This window comes from Bombina bombina, chromosome 5 (assembly GCF_027579735.1).
Source record: "Bombina bombina isolate aBomBom1 chromosome 5, aBomBom1.pri, whole genome shotgun sequence".
Taxonomy (NCBI): domain Eukaryota; kingdom Metazoa; phylum Chordata; class Amphibia; order Anura; family Bombinatoridae; genus Bombina; species Bombina bombina.
The window spans coordinates 251,823,865-251,837,849 of NC_069503.1; the positions used below are offsets into that span (position 1 = coordinate 251,823,865).

The 13,985-nt window shown below is 41.0% G+C and overlaps 1 protein-coding gene across 1 annotated transcript in view; it reads left to right on the plus strand.

Annotated features, from left to right (window-relative positions):
• C5H10orf67 (chromosome 5 C10orf67 homolog) overlaps positions 1 to 13,985 on the plus strand; it is a 401,727-nt gene that overhangs the window by 304,616 nt on the left and 83,126 nt on the right. Inside the window, exon 14 of the mRNA XM_053713953.1 lies at positions 3,066 to 3,153. Within this exon, the coding sequence (XP_053569928.1) occupies positions 3,066 to 3,153 (88 nt within the window). The remainder of the gene's footprint in view (positions 1 to 3,065; positions 3,154 to 13,985) is intronic.

Sequence of the window (13,985 nt, forward strand, 5' to 3'; positions counted from 1 at the left end):
GTATCGAAAGTATACTGATGTCTACAGATGTCTGCTTTCTCCTTTTTGTGTAATCTGTTTTTTCATATGCAGGGGAAGGGGGAGTGGGTGCTTTACTGCTTTCCCAGCCCCTTTCACTGGTGTCCCAGCCTAACAGTGCTAAACTGGGAGCTTCTAAGTAAGTTTTTAAAAGACTTTATACAGGATTTTTAGATCAGTATCTGCATTTTCTTCTTTATAGTGGTGCCTATTACATGCAGTTTTATGAAAATCAGTGTACACTGTCCCTTTAAGGACCCTGAATTTTTAGAGAAAAACTTGCTTAAAAGACTGGAGAATTGTTATCAGTTTTGCTATCACTTTATTTAAACAGAAATAGAGCCTTGTTTGTTTGTTTTTATTTACCTATTAAAACTGTATATTTTTTTTAGTAGACAGCCCAATATATTGATCTAGGCCCATTTTGGTATATTTTATGACACTGTTTCGCCGCCAGATGCGATCATATTTTAAAAATTAACTTTTTCACAAACTTTGGGATTCTCACTAAAATTATTTACATACCATGTATACAGTCATATCATGGTTGTAAAAGCTCTGGGATCAATCCCCTTTGTTCAGAAATAGCAGACGTGGATGGCTTCACCATTGCTTTTTGGTAATTAGAAGGCTACTAATTGCAGCTACACACCCCACTTCTGAAATTTCTTGCAGTAAAGGGGTTAATCAGGTAGTTTGTTAGGTTAAATTTAGCTGTAGTGTAGCGATTACCCTCCCACCTGACACCTCCCACCACCATCTTAGGTACTGGCAGACAGTCTGACAATATCAAGTTTTAGGGCAATTTTTTTAAATTAATTAAATATTTTATGTTTTGTTGTTTATTCTGCAGTGTAGGAGTCCCCCTTACCCTCACACCTCCATGATCCTTCCCAAACTGCTCTCTACTCCCCCCTCCTAATGTTTTCTGCCAGTACCCAGTTTATACATATTTTATTAATTTTTGTAATAATTTATTAATAAAATTATACCTTATAGTGTAGCAGCCCACCACCTCCCCCATTCAAGCAATTATTCTGTAGGGCCCCCTCTCCCCTCTTATAATAATTGTTTCTGTAGGTAGTTATTACCTCCCTTCCTCTGTGTAAAATATTTTCTGTAGTGTAGCAATTATGCCCCTCCTTCCCACTGCCCACCTGCCTCCTTCCTGACCCTCCCACACCAGCACCGCCGCAAGCTGATGCACACAGTGATACAGAGTGTCACTGGTTACAAAGGCAATCTGCTTCATATGGTAACAGGAACATGATTAGCGCTCCCTTACTTTATGAAGATAGATGCCTTCTGCCTCTGGCTGCCGTCTTAGCGGTCAAAGCTGACAGCCGGGACCGCAGCATGAGGCAGAAAGTTGGACGTAGCTAACTGGGGTTAGGTTTCTGAAGGAATAGTTGTAAAAAGAAACCGGTGTAAATTGAAACCCAGTTTATAATATAAGTCAATGGAAAGTGAAGGAGTTAGGTTCCAGGAGTTAGCTATTATTTTCGTATGCATAGGTTTCCCTTTCAGAGTAATTAATGTTTTTTGATAAAAGCTCACCACATGGAAATGTTTCAATAATTATACTTCAATTTCATATACGCCCATGTTCAGCCCATTTTATAAATTAAAACAACAATTACGCTTTGTATTTTGTAATTATAAGTATGAATTTCTGTGTTTGTTGCACATCCAGTAAACTTAAATTACATTTTATGCTGTGCATATTTAATACGATTTATTCCTGTGTAATTTACATATAAATGATATGTTTTTGATGAAATATGAGTTTTGGAAAACAATGTTCTTATGATTTTTGATGTACCTTAACACTACAGTTTTTTCTGAGTATATTTGTGTGAATGGTTCAATTAAAGTATTCATTTTGTATGATTTTTAAAATTATGTTTTTCATTGGGCACTTTTGTAATGTATGCATCTCCTTCCCATACGAAAATGCAGCATACACCCCTTAGTGAGACATCATATTTTAGGATAAAATGTGGCTTTAGATAATTCCACCAGGGAAATAGAAGTACTTGTGCGCTGTCTTCTAGAATTTTGCCAGCCCAGAGACCTTTAGATCATCGGCCCATAGTGTGTAAGACACGTGCACATTCTCAAGCCTACTTCAGTATGCTCTTATGGAAAAGGGTCAAACTTCAAGAAGTGAGAAGTAAATTCCATAGAAATAAAGTTAAAAGATTTTTGTTTTTTAATTGTATGCTCTATCTAAAGTTTAAGTTTGACTTCCCTTTAAATGTTTATAAGAAGAAAGCAGAAATGTAAAGTTCAATTTCAGATTTGAAGTGGGTAAGAACTTAAATTCAGAAATGTCCATTTGAATAAACTGGTGACATTGATACATATATACATGGTATATAGTTTATATCATGGTTCGACAAATCTGTTTAAAATGTGTGAGCCAGTAAGATTTAGGAGCCAGGCAGTAGTATTTGTATATAGATATATGCAGAATAATCCAAAAACTTAGGAGACAGGGGTAGAATTCTAGGTGCCAGTGGCTCCCAGACTCCTGGGTTTGTCAAACCCTGAATTACATCATGACATCTATTCAATACTGATACTAGTTTACAGTGAATTTACCCCATATATAGGTTAAACCAGAGATCGACAAATCTGTTTAAAATTTAAGAACCAGACAGTGGTATTTGTATAAAGATATACAGAGAAAAAACAAAAAAGCTAGGAGCCATGAGTAAAATTCTAGGAGACAGTGTCTCCCTGGCTTCTGGGTTTGTCGAGCCCTGGTTTATATTGGTGTCAGTATTTTTTGTTGAAAATAACTGACATTGAAATATTACAAAATATTTGTAAATGTAACCTCTTCTCTTGGATATCTTATGCTATCTCCCAATCAGGAATTTGTATTTCCTTTCTTTTTCTTTTATTGTGTTTCTATCAGCCATGCTCACACCTGACATTTGAGTATTTTACCTGCCAGTCTCTGTTTATTTGGGACCTGTTGGATTTTCATTTGTAAAACATTTTAGTTCAATTTACTTTTTTATTGTTATTTATTTTTTTAGCTTTCACGCAATTAAGGATGAGATGTTCCTTAGACAGTCGTTACAACGGCAGACATTAAACCTTCACAAAGTATCAGTCAGCTATATGGTAAAGTATGCATTAAACACTTTTTTTTATTCCACTGGAAACCATATATCTTATCAGTTATTAATTATTGTCTAGATTACAAGTGGAGCACAAAAATGTTAGTGATATTGTGCACTAGTTTTGCACTCATTATTTTATTTTTTGTTGCTCGAGCAATAGTCTAGGGTGCACTAACATCTGCATATTGAATAGCACAATAAATCCCCCTCATAATATACTTCTATGGTGCGCTAAACGAATGGTGCTAGTGAAGATCTTCTCTTCATATTGTTCTGTGCTATCCTATAATAATAATAATGGTTTAGGTCAGGTCTCAAAAAGGCTACATTTTACTGGGGTATTTTGGATTGCTCTTGAGTGCAACAAAAAGGGACAGTCTAGTCAAAATTAAACTTTCGTGATTAAAATAGGGGATGCAATTTACTCAATTTTCCATTTTACTCTTATCATCCAATTTTCTTTGTTCTCTTGGTATTCTTTGTTGAAAGCTAAACCTTTTTTCAGTTAGACACTGATAGTTCATGTGTGCCATATAGATAAAATTGGCTAAAATGCAAGTCTGTCAAAAGAACTAAGATAAGAGGGCAGTCTGCATAGGCTTAGATACAAGGTAATCGCAGAGGTAAAACGTGTATTAATATAACAGTGTTGGATATTCCAAAATGGGGAATGGGTAATAAAGAGATTATGATTGGGTTTGTACTGTAGTACATGCAGAGTTAAGGAAGGCGTCGTTTCATTTTTGGTACCATCTAGTACAATGTCTTGAGCTGGCCCTGCCTACATCATTGTCTGTAAAGCGCTCTCAGACCATGAAAAACCAGCCCAGTGTTTGTCTGAAGGCTGCACTCAGTATATTTCTCCCCAGCTCTTCTTCTGACATTAGAATAAAACAAAAAAATAACATTTTGACTCATTGGTACTTAATAGTTTCAGACATTTGTTTTACACCCTTGCTTTATGCTTTTGCATGTACTGCTGCCTCTTCTGCTGTCAGAAACAAAGATTTCTTAGCTGCAACAGACCCTAGAAGACTTATACTTACGGTTGGCAGTGTGCACTTTTCTGCCACATGAGACTGTCTAATGCTGGGCAAACACTCGGAATTTCCTTCTTTCCTTTAAAGGGACATGAAACCCACATTTTTGTATTTATCATTCAGATACAGCACTGGTTTTCAAGTCCTCAGGCTTCCCTAACAGGCCACATTTTGAGGATATCTGAACTAGAGCACAGGTGACATAATCAGCTGATTAGTAAACATGATTATTTATAATCCTGAAACCCTGGCCTGTTGGGGAGGCCCGAGGACAGGTTTGAAAACCAGTGAGATAGAGCATTTAATTTTAAACAACTTTCCATTTTACTTTTGTTATCAAATTTTCTTCATTTTCTTTGTATCCTTTGTTGAAAGAGCAGCAATGCACTACTGGGAGCTAACTGAACACATTGGATGAGTCAATGACAAGACACATATATGTGCAGCCACCAATCAGCAGCTTGTTTCCAGAAGTGCATTGCTGCACCTTAGTTTTTCAACAAAGGATGCTAAGAGTACAAAGCAAATTAGAAAATAGAAGTTAATTGGGAAGTTGTTTAAAATGGCATCACTGTATCACGAAAGTTTAATTTGACTATACTATCCCTTTAACCCCTAAACCCCTTAATGACCAAGGACATGCCAGGCATGTCCTACAAAAAACGGTCGTTAACGACCAAGGACGTGCCTAAAGTCGTGGGAGTGCTTGCAAGGGAGGCGGGAGCACGCGCCCTGACCGCTACACAAAGCAAGTGTAAGGGAAGGAGGGAGCGGGGAATAAGTGTTGAGAAAGGGATCTGGGAGGGGGATAGGGTATTGAGGGGGGGCAGCTACACTACGGAAAAAATGGGATTATCTAAAAAAAAAACAATAAACAGCCCAATTTTATTGCAAAGTGGGTACTGGCAGACAGCTGCCAGTACCCAAAATGGTGGCAAATAGGTAGAGGGGGGAGGGTTAGAGAGCTGTTTGGGGGGAAACAGGGAGGTTAGGGGCTTAGGGGGGATCCTACACTGCAGAATATATATAAAAATAAATTAAAAAAAGCCTTTTATTTTAGTACGGGCAGACTTTCTGCCAGTACAAAAGATGGCGGTGAAAATTGTGAGGTAGGGGAGGGAAGAGAGCTGTTTGAGAGGGATCAGGGAGGGATCCGGGGGTGGGATGTGTCAGGTGGGAGGCTGATCTCTACACTAAAGCTAAAATTAACCTTACAAGCTACCTTATTAACACCTTCACTGCTGGGCATCATACATGTGTGTTGCGTAGCGGCCTTCTAGTTACCAAAAATCAATGCCAAAGCCATATATGTCTGCTATTTCTGAACAAAGTAGATCACAGAGAAGCAGTTACAACCATTTGTGCCATAATTGCACAAGCTGTTTGTAAATAATTTTAGTGAGAAACCTAAAGTTAGTGAAAAGTTAACAATTTTTTTTTATTTTTTTTCATCGCGTTAGGCGGTGAAATGGTGGCATGAAGTATACCAAAATGGGTCTAGATTAATACTTTGGGTTGTCTACTAAAAAAAAATATATACATGTGAAGGGTTATTCAGGGATTCCTGACAGATATGTGTTACAATGTAACTATCGCTAATTTTGGGGGAAAAAAATGGTTTGGAAATAGCAAAGTGCTACTTGTACTTATTGCCCTATAACTTGTAAAAAAAGCAAAGAACATTTAAACATTGGGTATTTCTAAACTCAGGACAAAATTTAGAAGCTTTTTAGCATGGGTGTTTTTTGGTGGTTGTAGATGTGTAACAGATTTTGGGGGTCAAAGTTAGAAAAAGTGTGTTTTTTTTCAATTTTTAATTATTTATATATATATATATATATATATATATATATATATAAAATAATTTAGAAAGTCCAATTAATGGCGAGAAAAACGGTATCTAATATGTGTGGGTACAGTAAATTAGTAAGAGGAAAAGTACAGCTAAACACAAACACTGGACCATTGAAAAATGGTCTGGTCACTAAGGGGTTAACGACCACGACAAACTCTATACCAGGCCGTAATAGCGTGGGTCTCGCCGTGAGCAGCAGGGCCGCGCTATTATGACCTCCCTCACTCCTGCAGGCATCCTGAAATAGCTTGTATAGAATCACATATAGGCCTCTATTTATCAAAGTTTGGCGGACCTGATCCGACAGTGCGAATCAGGTCCACCAGACCTCGCTGAATACGGAGAGCAATACGCTCTCCGTATTCAGCATTGCACCAGCAGCTCACAAGAGCTGCTGGTGCAATGCCGCCCCCTGCAGAATCGCGGCCAATCGGCCGCCAGCAGGGGTGTGTCAATCAACCCTGCAGGCTCGCCAGAAAAACGGGGCCTCAAGCTCTATCCGGAGCTTGATAGATATGCCCCATACTATTTATAAAACTGAGATCCTCATCAAAGAATTTGCCCACATCCTGTACGGACAACCACAAGCCTACAAGGCCATATTGTGTGATTATACATTTTACACACAGATTTATAGGTTTTATTTCTATATTATTATTTTATTTATGTATTCTATATAGTTTAATTTTAGGCAATTCCAAATGAGCATGGTTTTCCAGTGGCTTTCTGTAACTGGAGCTCCACTTATACTTTGCACTTGAAAGATCTGACAGTGTGATAACAATCCATCAGAAAACACTTATGAGTAACCATTTACATGACGTTTAACAGTCTGGAACCCTTATAAAACCCATGTTAGCCTCTTTTAAATGGCATATGCATCTGTCTACATAGCTTTCTCCAATGTCAAAGTTCACATATTAATAAACACAATTGTTCATAGTTTAAAGAGACATGAAACCCAAAATATTTATTTCATGATTCAGATAGAGAATGCAATTTTAAAGAACGTTCTAATTTACTTCTATTATTAAATGTTCTTCTTTCTCCAACATTGGTGTATCCGGTCCACGGCGTCATCCTTACTTGCGGGAATATCTCTTCCCCAACAGGAAATGGCAAAGAGTCCCAGCAAAGCTGGCCATATAGTCCCTCCTAGGCTCCGCCCACCCCAGTCATTCTCTTTGCCGTTGCACAGGCAACATCTCCACGGAGATGGTTAAGAGTATGTGGTGTTTAGTTGTAGTTTTTTATTCTACTATCAAGAGTTTGTTATTTTAAAATAGTGCTGGTATGTACTATTTACTCTGAAACAGAAAGAGATGAAGAATTCTGTTTGTGAGAGGAAGATGATTTTAGCAGACAGTAACTAAAATCCTTTGCTGTTTCCACATAGGACTGTTGAGATGAAGTAACTTCAGTTGGGGGAAACAGTTAGCAGACTTTTCTGCTTAAGGTATGACTAGCCATATTTCTAACAAGACTGTGTAATGCTGGAAGGCTGTCATTTCCCCTCATGGGGACCGGTAAGCCATTTTCTTAGTCTCAAGCAGAATAAAGGGCTTAATATGGGCTATAAAACTGGTAGACACTTTTATGGGCAAAATCGATTGCTTTATTTGGGCATTGTATACATGTTTATGCTGGTATTTCACATTTATAAACTTGGGGAATGTTTTTTTTTTATAAACTTTTTTATTGAGACAACTTAATGAACAACAATATTGCTTGCGAATACAAAATTAAAGGAACATAGATATGTCATTGAGATATACATTTGGGGTTTAAAGATTAAACACTCTTAAGCTAAGAAAGGTAATGATGGGTGAAAATGAGAGTGAGAGCAGGTCTATGCATTAAATGGGTCTCTTTTCTGATAAGAACGTGTTGTATATGTGGATTTTGATGTTGAGTCTGTAGTTTAAGGTAATTTTGGTACTTAATTTCGTTAAGATCAGGGACGCTGAAATTTATGTAAGGCAGAAAAGAAAGGTGAGAAAAAAAAGGGGGGGGGGAAAGGAAGGTATAAGGGAGTGGAGATTGATTAATATGTCTGAGGGTTTGTGGACCAGTTAGGGAACCTCGTGAGCCATGGCAGCCAAATTTCATGATAAGCACTAGTGTTGTCAAGTACTCTATACGAGTATTGTTCCATTTGGCCGATGTAATGTGTACAAGCGATTACTTGGGAGAGGGTTGGCGGCCTCTCTTCCCTCCAAGCCCTAGCCAGGGTTAGTTTTGTAGCCATGAGGAGATATATCGTGAGAGCTTCCCCGGAGGGAGTGAGATTGGGCATCTGCATGTGTAAGAGGGTGACTTCCGGGGTGAATGGAGGGGTAAGACCGAGTGCCCGGAGAAGTGCAAACACTTTCTGCCATAATGGCTGGATTACTGGGCATGTCCACCATATGTGGAGTGGGGAGCCTAGCATCTTACACCCTCTCCAGCACTCTGGGGATTGTGAGTGATAGATCTTGTGTAGGACGGTTGGCACCAGGTGCCAGCGGACCAGGATCTTATAATGTAGTTCCCATAGTGTGGCACAATGGAGGATCTTTTTGGTTATTTTGATTCTGGCGTGCCAGTTCTCTATAGTGAAAGTGAGACCAATTTCTCTTTCCCAGGCCTGATGTTGTGAGATTTTGTGCGAGGGAGTCTAATTAATAAGTATATTGTAATGAAGGGACAGGAGATGTCGGAGAGCATGAGCTCCTCGCCATGCTCTCTCCCAAACAGTTAATGGACGTAGTGTTTGTTTGGGGAAACCCCATGTACGTAAGCGGGTACTCAGGCGGAAACCCTCAAAATAGAGCTTGGGTGGGAGTCGAAATTTAATGCACATTGCTGGGTGTGAGAGCCAAGTGTCTTCCTCATAGAGGTCAGAGACCTGTAATGTGTGCGCCTGTGGCCATAGGTCATGGTGGGAGTCTGGGAGGCAGTAGAGAGCAGCAGGGATTGTCATGGCGGGGGAGGGATGAGGGGATATGTCTGGGTGATGTCTGATCTGATCCCAAAATTGCAGGGAGTGTCCAAAGATAGGGTGTAGGTTGTCTACGTCTCGTCTATGGTGGGGGGGAATCCAGATTATGTCCGAGAGGGTTATACCCGGAGGCAGTAGTGATGATTCTAGAGAATACCAAGCAAGATTTCTCTCCGGATCATTCCAGCGAAGGATGTGTGAGAGTCTTGCAGCATTGTAATATGAGATCACATTCGGAAGAGCAAGGCCTCCCTGTAAGGTCGGCTTTTCAAGTGTGCGACCTGATGTCCTGGGTCGGCGGTCTCTCCATACATATGAAGTGATTAGACTTTGGAGTCTGTTAAGAAGTGCTCTCGGAATGTTGTAGGGGATAGACCTAAAAAGATAAGTAAGCTTAGGAAGAAAGGACATCTTTACCGCAGCAATGCGGCCCGTCCAAGAGATCTCCCGGAACTCCCACGAATCAAGAAGTTTCCCAAACTCCGGGAGTCTATCTGTATAATTCTGGGATATGGTGGTCAGAGGGTCAGGGCTAAGATGGACTCCTAAGATCTTAAGTGAGGAAGATTTCCATTGAAAATGATAAGTGGACTGTAGCGAGGAAAGAATTTGTGGGGAAATGTTTAAGGGGAGAGCCTCGGTTTTGGTTACATTGAGTTTATAGAAACATAGTGAACCGAACTTCTCGAGAATAGCGAAGACTGCAGGGAGAGAAGTGTCTGGTGAGGTGAGGAAAAGAGTGATGTCATCCGCATAGAGGGAGACTTTATGGACATGCGATCCTATGACCAATCCTGTAGTCTGAGGGTCTATTCTAATAGATTGAGCTAGGGGTTCTATGGTGAGGGCAAACAATAATGGGGAGAGGGGACAGCCCTGTCTAGTACCATTTGCGATGGTGAATTTGGGGGACTGGAACCCTGCCCCACGAACAATGGCTGTTGGACGATCATAAAGGGTTTGGACAGCACCTATAAAAGAGGGAGGGAAGCCAAAAACGGACATGGCCTCCCACAGAAACTCCCACCTGACCCTGTCAAACGCTTTTTCTGCGTCTAATGACAGGGCCAGGAGGGGGGGACCTTTCGACAATCTGCCAGATGGAGGACATCTAAGATTCGCCTGGTTGCGTCAACGCCCTCTCTGTTCGGGATAAATCCAACCTGGTCTCTCGCTACAAGGGAGGGGATCACTCTTGCAGCCCTATTAGCAAGGAGCTTGGCATATATTTTTGTATCTGTGTTGATCAGTGAGATCGGCCGATAGCTGCTGCAGAGATCAGGTGGTTTACCAGGTTTTAAAATGGTAACTATAACAGCTTCTGGGAATTCCGCCACAAAAGGGGTTCCTGAGAATATCTCCTGGAAGAACTTAGTGAGGAGAGGAGCGATCTGAGGCAGGAAAGTTTTGTAAAACCTAGCTGTGAAGCCGTCTGGGCCAGGTGCTTTTCCCAGTTTTAAATTGCGTATAATTTTTGAGATATCCTGTGTGGTAAACGGAGACACCAGAGGGGAGACGTCCTCGGGTGATAATGAGGGGAGGTCAAGGGCTCTGAGGAACTGAGAAATATGCTGGACTGGACAGGTCGGAGATTCTGAAGTGGATTCAATGTTGTAAAGGTCGGAGTAGTATTGTAGAAAGGCATTGCCAATTTCGCGAGGGGCAGTGACCTGAGTCCCTAAAGGGGTTCGTATAGACATGATTCTGGCTTGAGCTGTGCGATTTTTAAGTTTGTTGGCTAGAAGTGTGGTAGCTTTGTTACCGAAATGGTAATGAATTCTTCTATACTTCTCTAACATGGATTGGGTTTTTTTGAGTTCAAGAGTTTGGATTTGTTTCGTTGTTTCTAAGATTTTGTCATTGGTAGACGGAGAGTATGTGTGAGAAATGTCTGCTCTTAGATGGCGAAGCTGGATATTGAGAGAGGACAAGGTGGCCTTGCTCTTTGCGCACGCCTCCCATTCAAATTGAATAAGATGGCCCCTCACCACTGCCTTCAGGGCAGCCCACCGGTTTTGGGCTGAGGTCTGATTATTGTCATTAAGGGAGATGTAATCTGTGATTATATTCTGTAGGACAGTCTTAAGGTGCGGGTCCGTAAGAGTCCAGTCCTGTAAGCGCCATGTAGAAGGGGGTGGGCGGGTATGTGGGCCTATGTGCATATGAAGTGAGTCATGGTCAGACCACGAGATGGGGGAAATGGTCGTAGAGTGAATCTCATCAAGGAATTTGGCATGTACAAAAAAGTAATCTATGCGCGTGTGAGATTTATGAAGGAAAGAGTAGAAAGTGAATTCCTTATCTTGTGGGTGTAGGGCGCGCCAAGTGTCATATAAGCCATGTAGTGCCATTAGTTATTGGAAAGCTGAGGATAGGGAATGAGTGGCTCTATCATTTCTGGAGAGTGGGGGTCCCTGTCTGTCCATGTAAGTGTCCCATATGAGATTGAAGTCACCTCCCAATATGAGGTCTCCCTGTTGTATAGAGGCTACAGACTTAAGTAGAGTTCTGAGGAAGTTAACTTGTTTACTATTTGGCGCGTATATATTAAAGAGGGTCACTAGGTGAGTATTTATTCTACAGACAGCAATAATGTAGCGTGCTTGGGGGTCTGATTCAATATGTATCTGATCATAAGTAACATTTTTGCCTCTGTAGATGGAGACCCCTCTAGATTTTGATGGGAATGTGGCGGTAAGAAGTGTTGGGTAATGTTTGGAGGTGTACTGCTTACTACATTCGGGAGTCCAGTGTGTCTCCTGAATAAAGGCAACGTCTATACGGTTTTTGCGCAAATAATTAATGAGGAGGCTGCGTTTGGTAGGGGAATTTAATCCCTGAGCATTAAGGGTTAAGAAGTGTAGGTCTTTCATGGTGCGACTGTATTGTGTTCTGTGGTTGGGGGGTGGGGGTATAGGAAAAAAAGAAGGGAAGAGAGGGGAGAGGGAAAAAGAAAAAAAAAAAAAAAAAAAAAGGAAGGGAATGAAGTCCAAAGAGAATATATGAGTACCAATTATGAAGAGAGGAAGCTAGACTGAGTTTCACTTTCTAAGGTATATTTCCAGGGGAAGGGAGACAGCGGGCTAGAGCCGCTTTGTTTAAGGAGAAGGGTATGGATAGGTAGGGAGAGCGGAGATATATTAGAAACTGTAAGTTGAGTAAATGTAAATGGGAGAGTGAGGGTGTAAGGTTGAGGGAGGGGGGCGGGATGGGGGGGCGGAGCCTTGAGTATATGTTCAGTGGGGGATTAGTGTAAAGATAAGTGAAGGGGTCAGCTCGAAGCAGGGGGGGTGGGATGAGGGTATGTAATAGAGCTGATAGTAGGGCCGGAAGGCAGATAGGGGAAGATGAAAAGAAGAGACGTAATCCTGAAAAGGAGGATAAGGATAGTGACGGTGTGTGAGTAGAATATAATAGAGAGGCGTGAAAAGCCAGAGAGGCGGCGGGGGGAGAGCCCCCCGGTTCTGAATGGATAAGTGGATGGAGTGGTTCAGCAGAGGATAGTAGTATGTATAGTGTTGATGGCTGGATGAGTAACTATTTATGTAGGGACTAACGTTAAATGAAGGTATCAGGAAAGGTGTGTACGTAGAGAAAGAAGTTTAAAGGGTGATATTGGTAACATGTAACAAGGAGTAAATATAGTCTCGTTGGTCTTGAGATCTAATCTAGAGCATAAGCTCAAACTAAACTTCTTAAGTGATATGAGTGTATTGGTGAGGAAGGTCAATAAAGAGAGGATAACGTTAAGAGAGAAACTGACTAGGACCTCTGTGCAGAGTGGTTATGGTTAAGAGGAAGAGGGTGTAATGAGATACATAATAGTAAAGAAATAATGCCTGTATCAGGCCTGTATACATTAATCTCAATATTTCCTGTAGCACAAACATTGATTGAATGCAGTGTCTTGACTATGAAAACCAATAAAGTAAATAACATTTAGGACATTCAACAAAACAGTATTAAACTCGTAATCTATAAGTTTGTCACAATAAACCTTCATCCTAGCAATGCAGGTAAGGAGCCAGGAGCCAGAGATTGAGTAAGGTGTGTACCCGTGTGTGGGCTCCAGGCTTACCTGTCCGCTGGATGTCTATGGCGAAGTTCTGACAAAGGAAATCCAGAATGAGGGAGTGAGAGAAGAGTAAGATGTGTACCCGTGTGTACACTCCCCCATCCAGATTGAAGAATATTAGTCTATCTGAGCATCTAATCTAGCACATAAGTTCTAAAAAAACTTCTCAAGAATTATGGGTATGTTGGTAAAAACAAGCAGAGTAAGTAACATTTAGGACATTCCACAAAACAAAATTAAACTCATGATCTATAAGTTTGTCATAATAAACTTTAACTTAGCAATGTAGGTAAGTAAGAAGCCGTGAGCCAAAAATAGGGTAAGGTGTGTACCCGTATGTGGGCTCTAGGCTTACCTGTCCGTTGGATGACCATAGCAGAGGTCCTACTGTGGAGGTCGAGGATGGGGGAGTGAAAGAAGAGTAAGATGTGTACCCGTGTGTGCACTCCCCCATTCGGGGCATCTCCCGAGGAGCAATCTAGAAAGGTTTCTAGAAGAAAAGTTCTCTCAAAGTACCAGGGAGAGGGCTATAAGTGTAACGAGTAACTCTGAGGAGAACATCAGGAAAGATCTGAGGCTTGAGGCGGTGGAGTAGAGGTCCTGGAATGCCACTCTTCGGCTGAGGGGTTCAGATCATCTGTTTTTCCCTTTTTCCTGGGAGGGCGAGTGAGTTCCCAAGTAGTGAGGAGTTTCATACCCTGTTCTATAGAGGAGATTGTATGGGAGGAGTCTTGATACTGTACATGCAGCTTAACAGGAAATCCCCATCTATATTTGATTTTGTTTTGTCTGAGGACCAGGGTGAACTGTTGGAAAGTCCTCCTCTTGTTCAGTGTATATGGAGATAAGTCGGGAAAAATCTGTAATTTGTTATAAGGTTCTT